Source organism: Pecten maximus, chromosome 6 (genome assembly GCF_902652985.1).
Source record: "Pecten maximus chromosome 6, xPecMax1.1, whole genome shotgun sequence".
Taxonomy (NCBI): Eukaryota; Metazoa; Mollusca; class Bivalvia; order Pectinida; family Pectinidae; genus Pecten; species Pecten maximus.
In genome coordinates this window covers 25,943,402-25,965,679 of record NC_047020.1, presented here as the reverse complement: position 1 = coordinate 25,965,679, position 22,278 = coordinate 25,943,402, and the positions used below count along the sequence as shown (strand labels likewise).

Sequence of the window (22,278 nt, the reverse complement as noted above, 5' to 3'; positions counted from 1 at the left end):
TTGAAAATGCAGTCATTTTATTTGTCAATGTTATATCACAATGCAAAAAGGTAGCGAGCACCTGCCGTACACCACATAACAAACAGCACTGAAGGCATGGACATGTGTTATGCACTGGATAACAAAAGCAAAGGCTACAAATATACATTTATCATTTCCATTTCCCTTTGTTAAATATTGCTATTATTATATATATCAGGACATTTTAACAGAATCAGTTGTACATTATTTTGAAAATATAATCGTACATTTATTGTTTTCTAATTGATGTTAAAATCATAATTTAATTTTGCTCATGTCCGTCTTCAAGTCCTCTTTCAATGCCTTTAACTCATCTTTTAAATCTTCTTTTTCATCTTCATCACTCTCCTCTTCATCATCATCATCGTCATAGTCATCATCATCATCATCATCTAAAATACAATTCACAGAGGTAATAGCAATAAACCATAAATCTCTTGATAAGTTTATATACTATTTCACAAGTTTTGAAGATAGTTACAAACTTGCCCTCTGGTACCAGGTGATCCAAGGTGGAATCAATAAAAGCTGGCAATGTTTAGACCAGTCACCCCGACACAAATCAAATATCGCCTTAGCTTACAGTTCATCTCCATAATATTGTCTCAAATTGTGTTTTCTTATACAGATATCTTCCTTCAATAACTGAAATACACACCCTAATGATAATGAAGTTACATTCTGATGAATTTACACAATTACTTTTAAGTAAAATCACAGACTTACATACATAATCATGTACATCTAAATCTATTGCTCAGAATGTGTTTGAACAATATACATCCATCAAATACCATACAGTGTGGTATACTGTCTTGCATTAAAATAAGATTTGCATCACCTTACACTTCTGAGTGGTTATCAGGTAGGTGGCACATTAAAACCCTCACCTTTCACTACAAAGCCAATGTTTAACTTTCAAATTTTGAGGAATACAAGTAATCAGGGTATCGTTTCACAACGCTTCGTAACTTACGAACGATCGTAAATATTTACGAAAAAGTTACGCAAAACTTACGAATTTCGTAAGTGCGTTTCACAATGGTGTTCGTAACTGTTTTCGTATCTTACGTCAAAATCGTACGTTCTCCCGGTAAAAATATACCACTCTCTAACTTGGAGGTAAAAAAGGAAGACACTTCTGGGGTGAAAATTGTACGCCGGTCCTATTCCTGGGTCACGTACACAGACCATGAACTTAATTTTGTTCTATCAAAACAACCGTATTATTGATAGATGATTTTTTCTATAAAATTCCAATTCTTATTGTTTATCATGCGTTTACCCAAACAGTAACAACGCAATTTTGACAGATTTTGCTCAATGCCCAAAGACATACATAATGTTCTTAAATAGACCATATGTTGGCACAGTCTGCGAATATGCGTACGATTAGTTTCATGACAATGTGTATTTTGCCAGCATCCCTCCTCGACTTTCAAAACCCGGTTTCCACCTCGAAACAATCGCTCACAAGGCATAGTCGTTCTCTTATGCTAATTTGTACATGAGAACGACGTCATTTTCTGTTCGAAAGGGCATGTCTGCGCACGATTTTAAATTGTTTTCGTAAGTTACGACAGGGTTGATATGGCGTAAAGTTACGCAAGGTTTTTGCGTAAATTACGAACGTTCGTAAGTTACGAAGTTTTTGTGAAACGCTTAGTAATTCGTAAATGTGACTTACGCAAATATCGTAAGTTACGAAGCTTTGTGAAACGATACCCAGGAGTTGGTCTCCAACTCGAATGCAGCTGACTTCTTGAATGTTAAGCCTACCAAGTTTCAAAGCAATTTTTAGAAAAATGTGAGGGATCTCCAGACAAAAAATTAAATACGAAATAACAAAGGGCAATAATTTGCCAAAAAGTTTTAATTAAAAAATCTTTTCAGAAAACACCTCTAGTAAGTATAAGTCACAAAAATTTAAAGGATGATTTGGGAAATGTGGCAATAAGAAAAGGGCCATTGATGTATTTTTGGAAAATAAAAGTCTTTTTTTTTTAAAAGGGAAATGGTACAGAAAAGGTAAAATGCAAAATGTAAATTTAAAAGGGGAGTGTTCTCCCCCCCCTTGGTTGGGCTGAAAGGAAGGGTTGTATTAAAAAAGAGGGGTCGAAAGGTCGCAGGTGGAAAAGGGTTTTTTATTTGAAAAAAATTTAGAGGGTTTCCAGGCTGCAGAAAAAAAAAACGAAAAAATTGAAAGATTGGGGGGAAAAAAACCAAATAACACAAATTAACACAAAATTTCAACAAAAAAAAATTTAAATTTGGGGGGGGTATGTTGGGGCCCCGGGGTTTAAAAAAATTTTGGGGGGATGGGGGTTTTAAATTTTCCCCCTTTAAAGGTTTGAAAGAAAAAAAAAAAGATAAATTTTGAGGGAATTGAATGGGTTTAAAAAATTGGAATATTTTTGTTTGAACAATCTTGTTTGTTGAGGGAGCTTATGCGATGATGCAGCGTCCGCCATACCTCAACATTTGTATAAATCGCTACTTGTCCTGAACGTCTGAATTGATTTTAGTGAAATTTCTCATGAGGCATTATTGGGTAAAGAAGCTGTATCATGGTATAAATGAAGTGTGTGACTTCCATGGGGCCCAATAGGGGAATATGAGGTAAATCATCTGTGCCAGGTGAGCTTAAAATGTATCGATAGATTGATCGTAGAAACACCACAAAATAACTTCACAATAAAGTTACATTTCAGTATCTCAATAAATGATGAGACTCAACACATATTGAAAATGCAGTCATTTTATTTGTCAATGTTATATCACAATGCAAAAAGGTAGCGAGCACCTGCCGTACACCACATAACAAACAGCACTGAAGGCATGGACATGTGTTATGCACTGGATAACAAAAGCAAAGGCTACAAATATACATTTATCATTTCCATTTCCCTTTGTTAAATATTGCTATTATTATATATATCAGGACATTTTAACAGAATCAGTTGTACATTATTTTGAAAATATAATCGTACATTTATTGTTTTCTAATTTATGTTAAAATCATAATTTAATTTTGCTCATGTCTGTCTTCAAGTCCTCTTTCAATGCCTTTAACTCATCTTTTAAATCTTCTTTTTCGTCTTCATCACTCTCCTCTTCATCATCATCATCATCGTCATAGTCATCATCATCCTCATCATCTAAAATACAATTCACAGAGGTAATAGCAATAAAGCATAAATCTCTTGATAAGTTTATATACTATTTCACAAGTTTTGAAGATAGTTACAAACTTGCCCTCTGGTACCAGGTGATCCAAGGTGGAATCAATAAAAGCTGGCAATGTTTAGACCAGTCACCCCGACACAAATCAAATATCGCCTTAGCTTACAGTACATCTCCATAACATTGTCTCAAATTTTGTTTTCTTATACAGATATCTTCCCTCAATAACTGAAATACACACCCTAATGATAATGATGTTACATTCTGATGAATTTACACAATTACTTTTAAGTAAAATCACAGACTTACATAATCATGTACATGTACATCTAAATCTATTGCTCAGAATGTGTTTGAACAATATACATCCATCAAATGCCATACAGTGTGGTATACTGTCTTGCATTAAAATAAGATTTGCATCACCTTACACTTCCGAGTGGTTATCAGGTAGGTGGCACAGTAAAACCCACACCTTTCACTACAAAGCCAATGTTTAACTTTCAAATTTCGAGGAATACAAGTACCGGTAATCAGGAGTTGGTCTCCAACTCGAATGCAGCTGACTTCTTGAATGTTAAGCCTACCAAGTTTCAAAGCAATTTTTAGAAAAATGTGAGGGATCTCCAGACAAAAAATTAAATACTGAAATAACAAAGGGCAATAACTTTTGCCAAAACAGTTCAATTAAAACTCTTTTCAGAAAAACACAACTCTATGTCATGAGTATAAAGTCTACAAAGTTTCAAAGAGATTGATTGAGAAATGTGAGCATATAAGAATAGGGCCATTTGATGTATTTTGTGGAAACATAAAAATGTCTTTTTTTTTTGAAAGGTAAATGGTACAGAAATGAAGTATAAATCAGCTAAAATGTTACCATCATCTCCATAGGAGTAGCCTCCTCCTCCCCCTCCACCGTAGGAAAATCCTGACGCTCCACCGAAAGTGAAGCCTCCACCATCATCGTCATCGTAATCATAATCATCTAGACGCTGTCTGCCAAACTGGTGACGACGAGCTGTGGATATAATCGAATCATTGATATTATGAAAACATTTCAGTAAGGAGCTTTCCATTTGGCTGCAGTTAAAACTTAATTACACATACGTTACACAATTAGATTTGAACGATTCCTGGACGGGAAAAAAATCCAATATATGACACATAATTATACTATGTCAAAATTTTCCCTAATCATCAAAAAACATTTAACTTGGTGAACTTACTGTTGATACTCATGTCCTTAGTCTCCTGGGTGTCAAAGCTACACTTTGGGCATGGAATCGGTTGTCCTCTCACATATTTGAAACCCTTCCTCCTTACATGGTCATCACAAAAGCACACCTGTCACAAACAAACAACAAACCGACTAAACTTCACTATTGAGGGTCTATCCACTCCGACATGTTGTTAACAGAAATTTCAGGTTTTCATTTAAATACTCTAATACTGAACAGCAAAATCACAGATTACCTTGCATCGCATACAGGAGAACTGGCCCAACTTATTGCAGGAAGCACCTGTACAAAATGGAAATTTCCATAATGAGTATGATATATATCGCATGACGCATCACATGACACATTTAACATGATAGTATGTAGTGTTATATAAATATCTGGTAGTATCGGACATTTATGTACCAGCATACAGTTTATTTTTTCTGCATTTTCAAAATGTTACATGCCTGAAAATGTCTAGCTTTTATGTCCATTTTTTTCGGATCCCCCAATCTTTATCTTTCATGTGTCAAGTTTTTTAAAGTCCGTTAATTTTGTAAACAAGAGCGAGACAAATGACTTATAGTAATGAAACAATGTAAATGCTCGTTTTTGGCGAGGATTTTGTTTTTGTGTAGCATGACATCTCTAAATCTACTTTACGATTTTGTATTCTTTAACTATTTAACTTTCAAATCATTAGCATATGATACAATGATAGTCACCGTCCGAGGAAAGATTTAATGGACATTGGTTTTTACTTACATTTGAATGATTCAGTGTCAAGCTGCTGACAACTGGCTTGATGCTCAAACTGATCATCCTCACACAGATACTTCATGCAGTAGGAACACTTAAACACGCGGCCACCTGTCAATTAAACATCGGCAGGAATCTGATCAGAGCCAATAGGCTGATAAAACTTAAGTAGACAAGTTATAGGAAGCTTAAAACTAACTCTGAATACATAACTAATAGTAAAGACGTAACTGCAGTTTCAATTGTTTGGGCAAAATACTTAACTCTTTGTTGAAAGATGACTTTGTTGTGATTTAAAAGTGTTATAACTTAGCGGTACACTTGCTGCTATATCATACAAATACTAACCATGGGACCAAACATCTCTCTTGCACTCAGTACAAATGACATCCTGGAGCGGGCAGGTACATGCGTGGGTGGTCAAGCACTTACGACCATGACACACCCATGCCTCACAGAAATCACAAACTGCACCCTGTAAATATTAAAAGGAAAAGATTTTTTTTTACGACAAACAAAACAATTAAGCAATGTTGATAAAGGAATACATACAAGAGACTTCAGATAAGTGGAATAATAACATGGCACATGTAAATTACTTATTACAAAAATATACTCTCTTAATGTTCAATTGTATAAACTTATAAACTTACGGCTGACCCAGCCCCTATATAACATAAGGATTCAATTTCATACATCACTTTCAATTCTGTGTTGCCTAAGGCAGTCTGTTAGATAGTGGTAATTTATGAGCTATTATTTTTCATGTTCTTTGTATATGACAGTAAAAAATTAATGTAAATAACAAGTAGGTTTGTATATTTAATAACTTAATCAAAAATTTGATGTCAGCGATATGTGTACTTATCGGGATAAATATAGGATCTTAAATTAATTTTCTTTTTGTATGAGGTTTTATGTAAAAAAATTTAGCTTTCATTTTTTGGATGCCTTTAAACTTCCAGATGAGTTTCATAAACTCTAATATGAAATGAAAACAGATTAGAGAAACTTTTATCACATAACTCAGAAAACTTACATTTTGACAGGTTTTATAGTAAATTATTAAGGTTGTCTTCAAACAGATAGAGCCATTTTGTTGTACCACTCACAATTTATGATATCATATGTCATTGTCCATATTATTATGTCACAATTGATTTCTGATCGGTAAAACCAATGAAAAATGCTCCAGGGTACTGTATAATACACTGGTGACATATGCAAAAATATTACACCAGCAAATTCAGGCCATTAATGTAATAATAAAATCCCCCACAAATATACCAAATATATAGCAGTACATTCCATTATTTTATGCAATACATTTAATGTGTTAATAAGATGCCCTAAATCTTTAATGCTTTACAGTATTTTATATATGGAGCAGTTTACACAAGGCCTCCACTGATCCCTTCTATGTTACAGTACAAGTTTATCCACTTACCACCATGCTCAGTCCTGTTGTATACTGTCCAGAATGTTTTATAATACAGTCGCCCAACTTGGCCATACATTTCTGCTTTCCTGTGTTAACAAACATACAAGTAAAATTTCAATTATATACACATGCATAAAGCTATTCATATCATTAACTGTGTTTTAATAAAAGCAAAGAGAACACATAGATAAATCTGTCCTGGGATTCACGAGATATTGTGATCAACTGAAATTACAGCTTTTTACTTTTAAGTTTTAAAGCTGTTAAGTGTGACTTTTTTTACCTTTAACCTTGATGATGACCACCAAAATCAAATCAGGCATAGAGCTTTGTGCTGTGATATTATGGTGCGAATATGAACTAGATCTGGCCAGCAGTTTAAGAGATATGCACACAAGATTTTAGATTTTAAATGTGTTCAAGTACATTTGACCTTTAACCTTTAACTTTAACTGATGGCAACCAAAACCTAATCAGAATTTCATTCTTTCCAGGGTTTCATCAGATATCCCTTACACATACTAATAAATGATGGATGGATGCACACATCCATGTACAGATAAAGTAATTACTACGGTATAAACCCCCTTTACTAAGTGAGAGGAACCATTACTTTATTAATGTGTTCCTCTCTTTTAGTTGTTTTTAGTTGTTTTAAAAGCGAAATTATACCATTAAAAACAATGTTAACATTTTGTAATTTTTCACAACGTTCAACACAGCTGGGAAGTTTGTGTTGTAATCCGCTTAATTTCATTTTCTTCCTTCATCGATTTTGTAGGTTACTTGCAACAATTATTCCCAGGCCACATTCATGGTAATCAGGAAAAGGAAAAACATAAAAGACCTTAAAAATTTTGCAAAAGAAAACTTATCAAAGGAAAGTTGTCGTCCCAGCAGGACTCAAATTTTACACCCTAGACCTGGATAGCTAAGAGTGAGAACTGTAGGGGAAGTAGATAGATAACAAGTGTAATCAATGATTGTGAAGCTCACTGACAGCAGCAATCACACTATGCACTCATTTTTTTATTGTATGTATAAGCATGTCATTTTGAAATTGTACGTCACATATGATAACATCACTCCTAGACCTCTAATGGATGTATAAACCAAATTAGAAGAATGTTAGGTGTATACTTTTGGACTTACAAGCTTTCCGAAAATTTACCCCAAACAAACTTTAAAGTCTCGGGATGGGACGCCAACACAGACACCAGGGGTACAGCATTAGCTCACGATAACTCGTAATCAGTTATAAGCTAAAAATGTCACATGTACAGGGACAACAAATTCAAACACAGGCTTGAAAATGAAATATTAAGTTACGAGTTTGCACAGTATATTTATCAAATATAAATCTTACCACATTGAGCACAAACAGGCAGTCTTTGTACAGCCATGCAGAAGTAACAGAAGGCACGGTTCTTCTGTGTCCTGAAGGAAAATTAACCAGGTTAGCGAAACCATCAATATCTTAGTTGAAGTTTTTCTGCATGGGACTAATATCCGAAAAATAACTTTTTTATAGAACAGTTATAATTTCTCGTTAAAGACAAATGTATAATATTATATGTGTACACATTTAATTGGTCTTCAGATTTATTTAATGGAATTTTAATTCAATGTATATGTATATACTTTTGATGAGTTTTTTTATCCTCCACAAATAGTGAAACAGGTGTTTAAAGATAATTTCTTTCTTAGTACAATTTTGTTTTAACTTCAATACTTACTTTCTACATTGGTCACATTCCTGTTAAAAAAACAGACAAAACACTATTAAAATAGTCATTCAACATATTCAATACATTATACACTGAATTAGTAAGAAAGGTATGCATGGTTAAAGTAGCTGTGAAGATTTCAAACACCCTATACAAAAAATGTCTACTTCTTAATATTAATGGTAGCTTAAAAATACTGAAAATTACTATTCTGATACCTGTATGTATATACGTATACCTTGTCATAATAGACTTCTAAAAGAATGTAGATGATTACTGGGCCAGAAATGCCTTAGTAAATTAGAGAGATGCCACCTTCCTAGCTACAAATTTATTAACTTATAATTTAATTAATCTGGTAGGTAATTCTCTTTAACTTCGTGGATTGATAAAGAGCGATCAAGAGAGTACAGTACACTTCCCGGAGAGTAGAAAGGCTGAGAGGCTTCCTTGGACCCAAAGACCGTTGGTTGTATTTGTCTTCAGGACATTTAAAATTTAAAATAGCTAAAATTGTTTGAGAGACTGTCTGAAGAGTTCATAGGTCCTGGGTTCGAGACCCAGTCTGCATGGCATGATGCATTTTCCCTCTCCTTTTACAGCAGTATGTCAGTTTAGAGATCAAGAGATTGCTAGTGTAGCTGAACTGGACTGGGATGAACGCTGGTCATCAGGTAGATCAATTGGAAGAGCATCTGCCTAGTGTTCAGAGGTCCCTGGTTCGAACCCGGTCTGACCATACATTTTCCCACTCCTATTACATATGGCACCCTACTAAATACCCACTGAGGTGATATAGGGTCTCATGTGCGTCTTTGTGGTCAAAGACTTTGTTAAAGGAGAGAGGAATGTAGCGGAACTAGACTGGGATGAATGCAAGCGAGTAGGTTGCTCAATTGGTACGGCTAGTGTTTAGAAAGGTCCTGGGTTCGAACCCTGGTCTGGTGGTGCATTTTTTATCTCCTATTTACACCAGTTTAATTGTGTTCCTGTGAGAACATCACATTTTTACTTACGTCTTCCTAAATGTATTACATGATTCTAAGTTTTTGATTTCACACGTTCTTGTAGACAGGAGTGTGATTTTTTTCATTAAATATGGAGAGTAAGACAATAAATCTGTTTTTCATAACAATTAAATGTGTATAATACCATAAGTTTATAAAAATAACAATTGGTACTACCAGTCAATTTCAACAGTACTAATCAGTTAGAAAATCATCAGCAAAGGGGAAATCAAGGAGGACCTATATAGGAAAGATTTATACGCATCGCGATCTCACCATCACAAAATTGCATGGTCTTTCTGGAAGGGGCTTTTCAGTGTTGCCCGATCTTATTTCTTTCTGTCGCTCCTTTTGTTTATCTGCCTTTTTACGTTGTCCCGTTTTCTTCTTTGGCATGTTGATGCTTTCCTTTTTCTTCTAACTTTGGTCAGATACATGTACTTCCATACAGAGCAAGACAACTGTTAGGCCTAGCCCTGCCTTTTGACATGTGTCCGAAATAACCGGAAGCGCATCCTGTTGAGTTCCGCCCGAAAGAGCATGCGCAATTCTTAACCCTATGCAGGAAGTGGACGAAAATGAATGAAACACAGAACGTCAATATCGCTACTTTGTGATTGTCATTGAGAATCCGAGACCGATTTATAGCTGCGATGGGGCTGGAGCCTCTCGAGTTTGCAGAATGTTTAACAGACAGTCCATTCTTCCGTGAAAAATTGCATGATCATGAGAAGGAATTGGAGCGCACGAGTAAAGCCATCAAGCTGCTGATAAATGATGGGAATAACCTTTTGCATGTCGCCAAAAGTAAGTACGCTCTGGATTACGGTAATCTCAGACTTATGGTGATGTCGCGCTTATGTGTTTGCTCTTCGCATATATTGGCGGTAAAATGTAAATAAATGCGAGGCATCACTATCTTGTGTAAACGCCCACTGTTGTGTACATAAGACCTGAGCCGGGGCCGGCCGCTGTATGAGGGATGGAACCGTCTATCGAAATCAACTGATAATAGGAGGTACTAGCATTTAGTTACTGCTACTTTGTTGTAAAGTAGACTTCTACTTGTTGGAAACTTGAAATGTATATACCAATACAAATCACGAGTATTTTATCATCGACTGATTTGTGCATTTGTTATTTCTTGCAGTAGGCCTAACGTTAGGGTGGTCAAGGATAATCTGAACGTTAATAACATTACAATCATAACATTAATTACTCCCTGAAATGTTTGAAGTTCAATACGTTGAGAAAGTTTTGGCAAGCATCATGTAGTAGTCAACACAATAAAATTGGATAATGTTACAGAAGAATTTACATGTGACTTTACCTTTTTCTATTCAAACTCATTAAATACATTTGATATATATGTAGAATTTATATAATTATTGTAATGACCATATTAATTTTACAGTGTTAGCCAGGTACTTAGTTGCAATATGAGGGAACTTCAATTGGAGTGTCTTGGTATAAAGTTTTACCACCACCAGTAAATTATGTGATGACAATTTATAATTTGGTCTAGAACATTTTTTTGGTTCCGACTTTAGCAAGTAAAATGCTGTATATCATATACATTGATACTCCTTGCTGAAACCTATATATGTTTGGCACATCATACATGCAAAGGTATGTTCCCTATATATGTTTGCACAATATCTAATGATCTAGCTGTGTTTTGTACAGTAGAAGAAAGTTATGTAGGTAAAACTTCTGGTTATTGTGTATGATTTGTTTTCTTTCATATAATTACCTTTTTCATAATTCCAATGAATAGTGAATATAGAAAAACAATAAAAACAAATTTCCCCAAAAACAATATACTTTTATTAATTTAAGGAAGCATTCATATATATATTCAATATGTATGATCATTACAGAGACACTACTGAACTGATCCTAGCCTATTATCCATACATTGCATCCCAGAATTTGAGATAAACTTGTCATTTTGTCATCAGGGAAGTTTTTGATCAGCTGATGTGTCAATGCAATGATTTTATCTTGTTATATAGCTGTGACATTTACAACTGTTCCGCGGTGACATTTTTACCCACAGGCATTAGCTGTGCTTTACAAGTTTTAGTTAGAGAAACAGATAATAGCATGCAGCCATGCATGTATATACATATTGTACAATTCACTTTGAGATAACTAACACCTTTTCAAATTTCCATGAGTTTTTGTGAGATCAAAAACACTATTAATATATCATACTTGTAAATACACACACCGGTTTTTAAGTGACCAGGAGTTTTTCCTGATCAAAATGGTTAACTGTCTGAGTACATGTCTTCAATTTTGCGATGACAATATAATTATTCCAATGGTGCAGAAAAACACTTTGTATATATTATACAGGGTGAGAAAGAACCCAGACCTGTCTGGTTACTATAGGGCCAGTAGATTTGGTCTGTAGGCAAGTCAATATTTTGGTGATTTGCAAAATGTCTGGTAATTTTAATCTGTCCTTTAATTTAAGATACTGTTAATTCAGTTTAATTAGTCGACCATCATGTTTCACTTTTAGACAAACTTGCCCGAAGGACCAGTGATGCTGAACTTTTTTTCCTGCCCTGAATATCTTATATGATTAAAACAAATGATTTTTTGTCTTCCTTTTAAGTAATGTTTTAGATATAGATACAAATTAGAGAAATATTGGTATGAAATTGTTGTATATAGGAGAATTGTAACCCTATCATAAAAGGTTTTCAAACTTTCCATTCATAAGTATGTGGATATATCTAATTATCTACATGCATGTGCATCATATTTTTTCTTTTGCTTCAATGGTTGGAATTCACTTCAAGCTCCATATATCTTTGTTGTTAGAATGAAATTATTTTGCTGTTACAGTCTCCATTCCCATTGCGTTGGGATACTATTTAGATAATTGAGATTTCAGGACTTTTTTTTTAATGTATTGTATAGCTAAAGATTTCTTTTGAGTTCATGTACATGTCTCGGCAACCTGTTTAAGATATTTCTGTATTACTTGTTTTACATCAATACCACATGACTAAGATTTTAACAATACATGCCGGCTATGAATACAGACCTGTGGTACATTATTTACTATGGAAATATAAACATTCTTATCTCTGTGAAACACTTCACACTGCCAAAGAACAGTCAGTGTTACTTTCAATAAAAACAGATGTGTAAACAGAAAGTTTTGTCTGGTAATTAAAAGCTGTACAAAAGAATGTACTTGTATATGATAAATGCTTGATGCACTTTAAACTGATATAAACATAGAAAGGGGGTTCTGATATAAATATAGAAAGGAGTTCTGATGATAAATATAGAAAGGGGTTCTGATATGAATGTGGAAAGGGCGTTCTGATGATAAATATAGAAAGGGGCTTTTAAAATGAAGGTTGAGGTGGGTTTTTTTTTTTTTTTTTTTAAACACACTAACACAGACTTACAAACCTGGTAATGTTGTTAAAATTGATTGGTGAGATTAAAAAAAACAAACATTGAATATGCATATAATTTTATATAAACCAATACCTATTTTATTCTTACTCCACTGTCTCCAGTCCAAATTTTATCATTCCTATATATATGTATACTGTATAATTTCTCAACCATATTGCTTCCATAATTTAGGATCTTTTTAATTATCTTCTTTCTTAACAACTTTCTTCTTTCTAATTATAACATCTAAAGATCTTGAAAGTTGAGAAATCGCCCTTGTGATCATGAGGTATCAAAGACTCTGGTTGTGTGGCCGAGATATCGACATATATACATGTATACAGAGTCTATAAAATTTCTTATTACTACTTACTCATGCTTATAGTTCTCATCAGCATTGTCAGAGTGAGACAATTGGTTCTTCTGTTGTCGGTAGAATATGATGGATGAGATGTCCAGGACAGTACCTTCAGTGGGTTATTAGCACTTGATAAAATCAGCATCTGTTTCACACTATCACATGCACAATGCAAGGAGACAACACACAAACATATATATATATAGTGTATATATCAGCTTCACATATTCACCATGTATATGAATTTCACCCAAAGTGGAGCGAGGCTGCCTTAAATGACAATGGCTGTTGATAGGATGTTATGAAACAAGTCAAAACCAAACCAGACCATCAATTAGTTTTGTAATTAAAAGCATTTTAAGTATTAGACACTAGATCCACAATACTTTCCTCACATGTCTATACTGTGTTATGTGTATTGAAAACAACTTATCTAGCTTTCTAATTTTAAACCTTGAATATTACTCATGCAATCTGATTTCTGTACATCGAAAATCAGTTGGTAATTATCATGCATTGATACAATGATAATGAGATGGCAGAAAAACAACCATCAATATCTCCTCAGAAAAAAAAAAACTTATTAAGGCATTTAAAACAAATTCATTTATTCAATTTAAGAGTTGTTTCCCTGAAAATTGGACATATATATCAATTAAGGACATCCATACATATATTCTACATCCTCTGGCTTTAAGCAAATTGTTCCTCAATTTCCATTTGAAAATATAATGGCAATTACAGTTCTGACCCATATTTAACTATTGAAGCAATTGATTTACTATATTTTTTATTGTGTAATGAGACATTATATTGAAATTTGGAGGACTCACTGAAAGAAATCTTATAACAATCGCTTCAGTGATCAGCATATTATGATTATATTTATTGTACTAATAGTGGAGAAGGCATTATTGTTTGTCTTATAATAATAGTTTACTAACACGTTCACATAAACAGGTTTTTTATTATACATTCAGATTAACAGCCCCGGCCCTGTATCCATCAAAGTGAAAAACTCATATATATACATACAAAAAAAAAAAAAAGATATGTATAGTCTATGGCATTTATCAGTTACATTTTATGCAGTTAATTTTTATTCCAATAGAAATATTATTATCTTCAGATTCAGATAGTCCAAATTCTCACTTGTTTGAAATTTTGTGTTGATGTGAACTTTGGTTTTGAATTTTCAGATCTTGGCCTTGCCCAGCGAAAGTTTGCCACAAAGCTGATTGACTTTAAGTTTGAGTGTATTGGCGAGAAGACTACAGAAGATGAAGACAGGATAGGTAAACTTTACACATTAAAACAGCAGAGCTTGTATTTAATCCCCGCCTCCCTAGTGAATTGGTAATCTGAAGCGTAGAAAAAAATTCAACAATCCAGCAAATACCAGCCCCTATCCGTTTGTCTGGTCATCTCTTCCACTCAAATTAATTACGGATTTTTCAAATGTTACTTAACTACTTTTGGAGAATTTATGAATGATCTATCTCCATTTATTTTTATTCCCCCCCCCCCCCCCCCCCCGAATTAAATTGCCAATCAAAGATGCTTATTAGGTTGCAGATGTACAATACAGTAATAATTTATGTGTAACAATATTAGCTTTTTTATCAGCTATTCAGAAAAGTGGAATCACCTAGTCCATATATCTATCAATGGGAGAGTTCATTCTTGGATTGGTGGGATGATAGGTTGCAGACTTGTTTATAGGCCTCCTGGGACAAAATAGTCCACACTGATATTGATTTTAGGACATATTTGTTGAAATCTGTCAGTGTATAGATAGTGAATGACCTTTCTTACTGCTTGTCATTGACAGAAATGTTGTGGCACAACATTGGACTTTGTACTTGTAATTTGTGCCCTAGCCTATCTCGTTTCTGTTCCTTGTAATTATAATTAAAGTCTATATACAAGATCTTGTTATAATTCAAGATGATATCGTACTCTGTGAAGTGGAAATATGAAGCAAACTTGTACTTTTTATTGAGAATTTTTCAGGCGTTCAGCTGCCTATAAATCATTATGAAATTGTTAAAATTTTGAGCAAAAGAAATTTATGATGTGTTTCAACTGTAAGAGTAAGGTTGCTACATATGATGTACAGAACTAATGTGTAATAGGGGAGCAACACCGGTACCAGTGTACAATGCTTGTGTAACAGGGAACCTACACAGTATGTATATATGCTTGTGTAACTGGGAATCTACATATGCTTGTGTAACAGGGAACCTACACAGTATGTATATATGCTTGTGTAACTGGGAATCTACACAGTGTGTATCTTGTGTAACTGGGAACCTACACAGTGTGTATCTTGTGTAACTGGGAACCTACACAGTATATGTATACTTGTGGAACTTGGAACTTACACAGTACAGTAAAACACGGTTATAACGAATCCCAGGGGACCAACTGAATCAGTTCCTTATATCGATAGTTCGTATTACGTGTATTACAAATTTGATAGTTTTTTAGCCCACCATTATCAGATGGTGGGCTATTCAAATCGCACTGCGTCCGTGGTCCGTGGTCCGTCCGTCCCTCCGTCCGTCCCTCCATCCGTAAACAATTCTTGTTATCGCTATTTCTAAGAAAGTACTGATGGGATCTTTCTCAAATTTCATATGTAGGTTCCCCTTGGTGCCTAGTTGTGCATATTGCATTTTGGGACAAGCAGCCATCTTGAATTTTGACAATTGAAGTTTGTTATCTCTATTTCTGAGAAAGTATAGAAGAGATCTTTCTCAAATTTCATATGTAGGTTCCCCTTGGTGCCTAGTTATGCATATTGCATTTAAGGACCAATCAGAAAACAACATGGCCGACAGGCAGCCATCTTGGATTTTGACAATTGGAGTTTGTTATCGCTATTTCTGAGAAAGTACTGAAGGGATCTTTCTCAAATTTCATATGTAGGTTCCCTTTGGTGCCTAGTTATGCATATTGCATTTTGGGACCAATCGGAAACAACATGGCCGACAGGCAGCCATCTTGGATTTTGACAATTGAAGTTTGTTATCGCTATTTCTGAGAAAGTACTGAAGGGATCTTTCTGAAATTTCATATGCAGGATCCTCTTTGTTCCTGGTTATGCATATTGCATTTTGAGACTAATTAGAAAACAACATGGCCGACAGGCAGCCATCTTGGATTCTGACAATTAAGGTTTGTTATCGCTATTTCTGTGAAAGTAATGAAGGGATCTTTCTGAAATTTCATATGCAGGTTCCCCTCAGTGCCTAGTTATGCATATTGCATTATGAGACCAATCGGAAAACAACATGGCCAACAGGCAGCCATCTTGGATTTTGACAATTGAAATTTGTTATCGCTTTTTCTGTGAAAGAACTGAAGGGATCTTTTTCAAATTTCATATGGAGGTTCCCCTTGGTGCCTACTTATGCATATTGCATTTTGAGACCAATCGGAAAACAAAATTGCTGACAGGCAGCCATCTTGGATTTTGACAATTAAAATTTGTTATCGCTATTTCTCAGAAAGTAATGAAGGGATCTTTCTGAAATTACATATGCAGGTTCCCCTCAGTGCCTAGTTATGCATATTGCATTTTGAGACTAATCAGAAAACAACATGGCTGACAGGCAGCCATCTTGGATTTTGACAATTGAAGTTTGTTTTTGCTATTTCTGTGAAAGTACTGAAGGGATCTTTTTCAAATTTCATATGTAGGTTCCCCTCAGTGCCTAGTTTTGCATACTGGGACCAATACGAAAACAACATGGCCGACAGACAGCCATTATAGCTAAATCTTAAATTCTATATATAGGTTCATCTTGTTTGAATAGTACTAGAGGGCTGTTTCTGAATTTACACAGATAAGTAAGACTTAGAGGAAGGGAAAAGTAGGGAAAAGATCAATCTGACATGGAACCTATAAAGATCATTCAATGGTGGGCGCTAAGATCCCTCTGGGATCTCTTGTTTCTTAAAAACGTCGCTGTATGAAAATATTAAAATAAAATTACAAGCAAGTACAAATTAAAAGCGATTCAATTATTTTAAGTCAGTTATAATTTTCTGCCGAAACTTTTCGTGTGAGGCAAATGTGTACAAAGTACTAAAAACATCTGACATATCATTTTGGGAATCCAGAAAATGACTTATCTCGTGTAAATAATCACTCGCCGTAGCACCACTGATTACGGAATGTTCCTCCTCTGTCTCTATTTTCTCCTCGTCTTCACTGTCCAAAACGGTCATAATGTCTTTTACAACATCTGCATCAATACTGACGAAATCGGTCGCCCTGGAAGTCTCGTTTTCACTAGCTCTCAATCGCTTGACGATAAAGCCATTGTGAAACATACATGTACTGTGTGCACACTAATTAGACATCTAAGAATGGATTAACAACTTGACATAAACATCGACAAAACAACTCACTTTATTCAGAGGTCATCGAAAACATAACTCACCGATTCAATAGTCGTACAAATATATACCCTGAAACGTGCCCTCGGGTGCCTATCGATAACACAGTTATATAGACCATATAATCCATAAAAAGACAGTTTAATGCTTATATTTACGTTTTCTATATTAGTTTCTTTTCGATTTCAACTTTAATTTTCATTATAATTTAAAATCTTACTTTTACCGACGTTTCCATTGTCAGAGGTCAACAAATTGAACAGCCTATTGTGATTCACGTGCTGATTGGCAAAAAAAAAAAAAAAAGAGTGCGTGGAAATAATTAAAAAAATACTGAAAACATCATCAGATATTTTAATAACAATATCAATAATATTGGTAGTCAGTATTTCAGAATATACGGATGAATTATTCAGTTTGTTAACGATTTCGGATTTTGTTTTAAAAATTTACCATCCGGAACAATTATGCGGATGGAAATTTCACCCGTCACCACGCGCACGCAACGGCTGACAGCATTGACAGAGTTTAGCTATGAAAGTTGAATGTGCAGTGGGAGGAAGTGGAATTCGCCAAAAAACCAGGTGTAAACATGTTCTTTGATTGCATGGAAACAGCATTACAGTTTATAGTAGCTACAATAGCACCGGTGTCAGGGATACGACCAATGAGAGAAGTGACAGTGGCCGAGGGAGTTAGACGAGCTTCAGCGACAACGTTGCTTGTGACGGGTACCATGGCTGTTTCAAGTTTAGGATGCGTTGGATACGATAATGCACCACTTGATGCTTTCTTTTGTGAAGAAGAAACTGTTCTATTGTAGGACCGGAGAGAAGCCTCGTTCTTATGATTTGACATAAACATGATGTGTCGGGTTTCAATTTTTTTGTCATTCAAACACTGGATGGCGGTGGCGCGCAAACAATGTGGTGTGTAATGATTTTCCACTCTGGCCCCGGAACAAATATCTGTCAACATATGTGTTTATTAAATCTTGTTTTATTTCCATTTTCGTGATTGTTAACCATTCTTACCTTTATTTTCGTTTTACATTTTAAGATTTGTTTTCTGGTCTCGTACTCTATCCGATAGCATGATGAGCAATGATAAGATGCCATTTGTTTACATTGGTTGCAAGTAGTTCCGGGGTATCCCGTCCGTACATCAGGTCGCGTATGAATAACACCTGAATGCACGATTTGGGTGTCAGTTATGCATAGAATGGTGTCACGCTTTGGGTGTCAGTTATACTCTCATAGACTGCAAATTTGTTTTGTTTGTTTATATCATGGCTTTGCCATCCAAATGTAAATATACTTGTGTAACACACAAACTGGAGACCTTAATTTATGTACACTAGTATATTGTACATGTATATAAATCTAAAAAAAAGTGTTGTAAGTGACTTGCATGTATAAGTTTGACAATGACTGAGTGACTATATATGTGCAGTATATGTTATGACTTTACATACAGCTGTAGTGAGTCAGATGGTCATGATGATGGTATTGAATCTGATTCAGATTGAAATTCAATATGTAATTATGATTCTGCTAATATGGGAGTTCTCAAGTATGACAGTCTCAGCCTATAGGCCCCCATTGCTTGTGTGAGTTAAGGATCGTACATATTGCTTGTCATATACTACACTTTATTGAAGTTGTGACAGTGTTAATGGGGCTGTTATTATACATCATTGTCATGAAGTATAAACATTAAACTTGTCAAGTGAAACTCATTTTTAAACTCTTCAAATGAGGGTTCTCAATAAGGAACAGTTTCATGCTTGGCAACATTTTGGAATTTCTGTAGGGGGAGATAAATAATATGTCACACAATCAAAATCTAGCTCAAGCAAAATACATACCTTTATGAACATTCTTCATTTCAACAAATTTCACCATCTGATGATTGGCTATAAAATGTATATATAAGGTCTAGTAAGTAATAATAACGATGATATGGTCCAATATAGGTACATTTGTACTTGGGATTGATCCTATCAAACAAATGTTTGCTGGATGCATATTAGATAAAGATCATTGGTCATGTATAAGTAGTAATGACAGTGACAGACAATTAAATTGTCAAATTTTTGAGGCAATGCTGCAGCTGCCAATTTATCAAGACAGGGTAATAACTAATGGAGGGTGATTATAGTAATAACTAATGGAGGGTGATTAGGGTAATAACTAATGGAGGGTGATTATAGTAATAACTAATGGAGGGTGATTAGGGTAATAACTAATGGAGGATGATTAGGGTAATAACTAATGGAGGGTGATTAGTGTAATAACTAATGGAGGGTGATTAGGGAAATAACTAATGGAGGGTGATTATAGTAATAACTAATGGAGGGTGATTAGGGTAATAACTAATGGAGGGTGATTATAGTAATAACTAATGGAGGGTGATTAGGGTAATAACTAATGGAGGGTGATTAGGGTAATAACTAATGGAGGGTGATTAGGGTAATAACTAATGGAGGATGATTAGGGTAATATCTAATGGAGGGTGATTAGTGTAATAACTAATGGAGGGTGATTAGGGTAATAACTAATGGAGGATGATTAGGGTAATAACTAATGGAGGGTGATTAGGGTAATAACTAATGGAGGATGATTAGGGTAATAACTAATGGAGGATGATAAGGATATTACAACTAACGGAGAGTGATTTCGGAAAAGTACATTTTGCTTGTTCTATGCAAAAATTCTCTGGTATCAATAGGTAATTAGGGGTTTTTTTTAAGGCAAAATTTAAAATCTATAGGTTACTGATCTTTGTTCAAAAATAAAACACTTTTGGAACTCACTATCTAAAGACATCATATAAATATATTTTCTTATTACCAGTATAATACAAGGAACTTTTCTACATCAGAAATTTGCCTCTGTGGCTTACCACATTTATATTTTCATGCAGAGAGTATGTAAGCCTATGCATTACTAGCTAATTGGTACAACTATTACCAACAAACACATGTCTGATGTTACATACCAACATAGTAGGATTAGGACTACAGTGTTATGTATCCTGCTATTAAAATACAGACATCCATACAAACCAGCCCCACCCAACTTATAGTTCAGTATTGAAGGATGTAGGCAATGTGTGGATGAGTTTGGTTAGTAACACTGCCACATATATAAACTAAATTGTGTAAAGAAATCTGATCTCATATAATGATAGAAGTACAGCATGGCTATGACGAAATCCTGTTAGTTTGTTACTGTGACAAAATCCTGTCTGTTACGTATACTGTGACAAAATCCTGTCTGTTACTGTGACAAAATCCTGTCTGTCTGTTACTGTGACAAAATCCTGTCTGTTTGTTACTGTGACAAAATCCTGTCTGTCTGTAACTGTGACAAAATCCTGTCTGTCTGTTACTGTGATAAAATCCTGTCTGTTACTGTGACATAATCCTGTCTGTCTGTTACTGTGACCAAATCCTGTCTGTCTGTTACTGTGATAAAATCCTGTGTGTTACTGTGACATAATCCTGTCCGTCTGTTACTGTGACAAAATCCTGTCCGTCTGTTACTGTGATAAAATCCTGTCTGTTACTGTGACATAATCCTGTCCGTCTGTTACTGTGACAAAATCCTGTCCGTCTGTTACTGTGACGAAATCCTGTCTGTTACTGTGACAAAATCCTGTCCGTCTGTTACTGTGACAAAATCCTGTCTGTCTGTTACTGTGACAAAATCCAGTCTGTCTGTTACTGTGACAAAATCCTGTCAGTTTGTAATTACTGTGACAAAATCCTGTCAGTTTGTTACTGTGACAAAATTCTGTCTGTCTGTTACTGTGACAAAATCCTGTCTGTCTGTTACTGTGACAAAATCCTGTCAGTTTGACCCGTTGCTCTGTTCTGTTTTTTTTTCCACACATCACGATTTATCTTTCACACATGTCATTGTTAGCTCACCTGTTTGAAGGGTAATTGAGCTTAACCAGTGGTGCTGCATCCATCTGACTTCAACTTTTCCTTAAAATTTAAAATCTTAACCTGTCTTCTTCTCAATACCTATAGAGGGTCAGCAGAGACCTGATATTAGGCCTGTAGCATGTTAGGGTGAATTGGCTATCACGCTTGTTCAAATGAATGACCTTGACTTTCTTTCAAGGTCATAGGAGTCAATGTGTTTAAATCTTTAAATGACTTCTTCTCATGATCAATAACCAATAGGGATGCATATGGGTATCACAAGAAATTTTGTATTGTGATACATATTGCGATACAGAATCGTTTCATGATATTTTACTCAGAAGAATTGCAACTCTTTGCAAAGCAATAATGAAGGGAACGAAGGTAATTATGATATGGCTAAACAAACCTAATTTATTATGCCCTCTATTTTGAAAACATTACTTCACACACTCCAGCAGTCTCTGTGAACCAGATGCTTGAGGTCGGGAATGCATAAATGTTTTATATATTTAGCATCTCGAAAACAATAATATATGCAAGTGAATTGTTATATTTTTCTATATTTACACTTTGAAAACAAAAATAAAATAAAAAAATTCAAACTTTGATACGGACCACCACTCAAAAAGAGTGTAGGGTAATAATATTGGGCTAGTAGCATGCTGGATGAAGTTCTACAATGTTTGCTCAAATGGATGACGTCAACCTTGACCTACTTTCAAAGTTCACAGGGGTGAAATGTTTTAAAATCTTCAAAAGGACATGTTTTCAGTAACCAAGATTTTCAAA

At 34.8% G+C, this 22,278-nt stretch overlaps 2 protein-coding genes across 3 annotated transcripts in view; one reads left to right on the top strand and one right to left on the bottom strand.

The window, feature by feature from the left end:
- On the bottom strand, window positions 1-9,931 carry LOC117329372 (zinc finger protein 330 homolog). 2 transcript variants are annotated; one of them, XM_033887296.1, is made up of 10 exons: window positions 9,638-9,898; window positions 8,364-8,383; window positions 7,994-8,064; window positions 6,634-6,713; window positions 5,535-5,661; window positions 5,193-5,297; window positions 4,681-4,727; window positions 4,434-4,551; window positions 4,085-4,225; window positions 1-413 (listed from the first exon to the last, which is right to left on the bottom strand). In XM_033887296.1, the coding sequence occupies exons 1-10, from the start codon at window positions 9,755-9,757 to the stop codon at window positions 277-279; spliced, it is 966 nt and encodes a 321-aa protein (XP_033743187.1). In that variant the 5' UTR covers window positions 9,758-9,898; the 3' UTR covers window positions 1-276. The 2 variants fall into 2 exon arrangements, with proteins under 2 accessions (XP_033743187.1, XP_033743186.1); XM_033887295.1 differs by lacking the exon at window positions 1-413 and adding an exon at window positions 2,764-3,179 and having other exon boundaries at window positions 9,638-9,931.
- Window positions 9,931-22,278, top strand: part of LOC117329371 (rho GTPase-activating protein 26-like) — a 52,879-nt gene continuing 40,531 nt past the window's right edge. Inside the window, 2 exon segments of the mRNA XM_033887294.1 lie at window positions 9,931-10,168; window positions 14,345-14,440. Coding sequence (XP_033743185.1) covers window positions 10,015-10,168; window positions 14,345-14,440 — 250 coding nt within the window. The 5' untranslated portion in view covers window positions 9,931-10,014.

Bases quoted from the DNA above. Each gene is read 5' to 3' on its own strand.
- LOC117329372 (XM_033887295.1), bottom strand. From the start codon at position 9,757: ATGCCAAAGAAGAAAACGGGACAACGTAAAAAGGCAGATAAACAAAAG. The intron at 6,714-7,993 runs GTAAGATTTATA...TTGTTAACACAG, and splicing joins GCCTGTTTGTGCTCAATGTG to GAAAGCAGAAATGTATGGCC. The intron at 4,226-4,433 runs GTAAGTTCACCA...TTATATCCACAG, and splicing joins TAAGGACATGAGTATCAACA to CTCGTCGTCACCAGTTTGGC.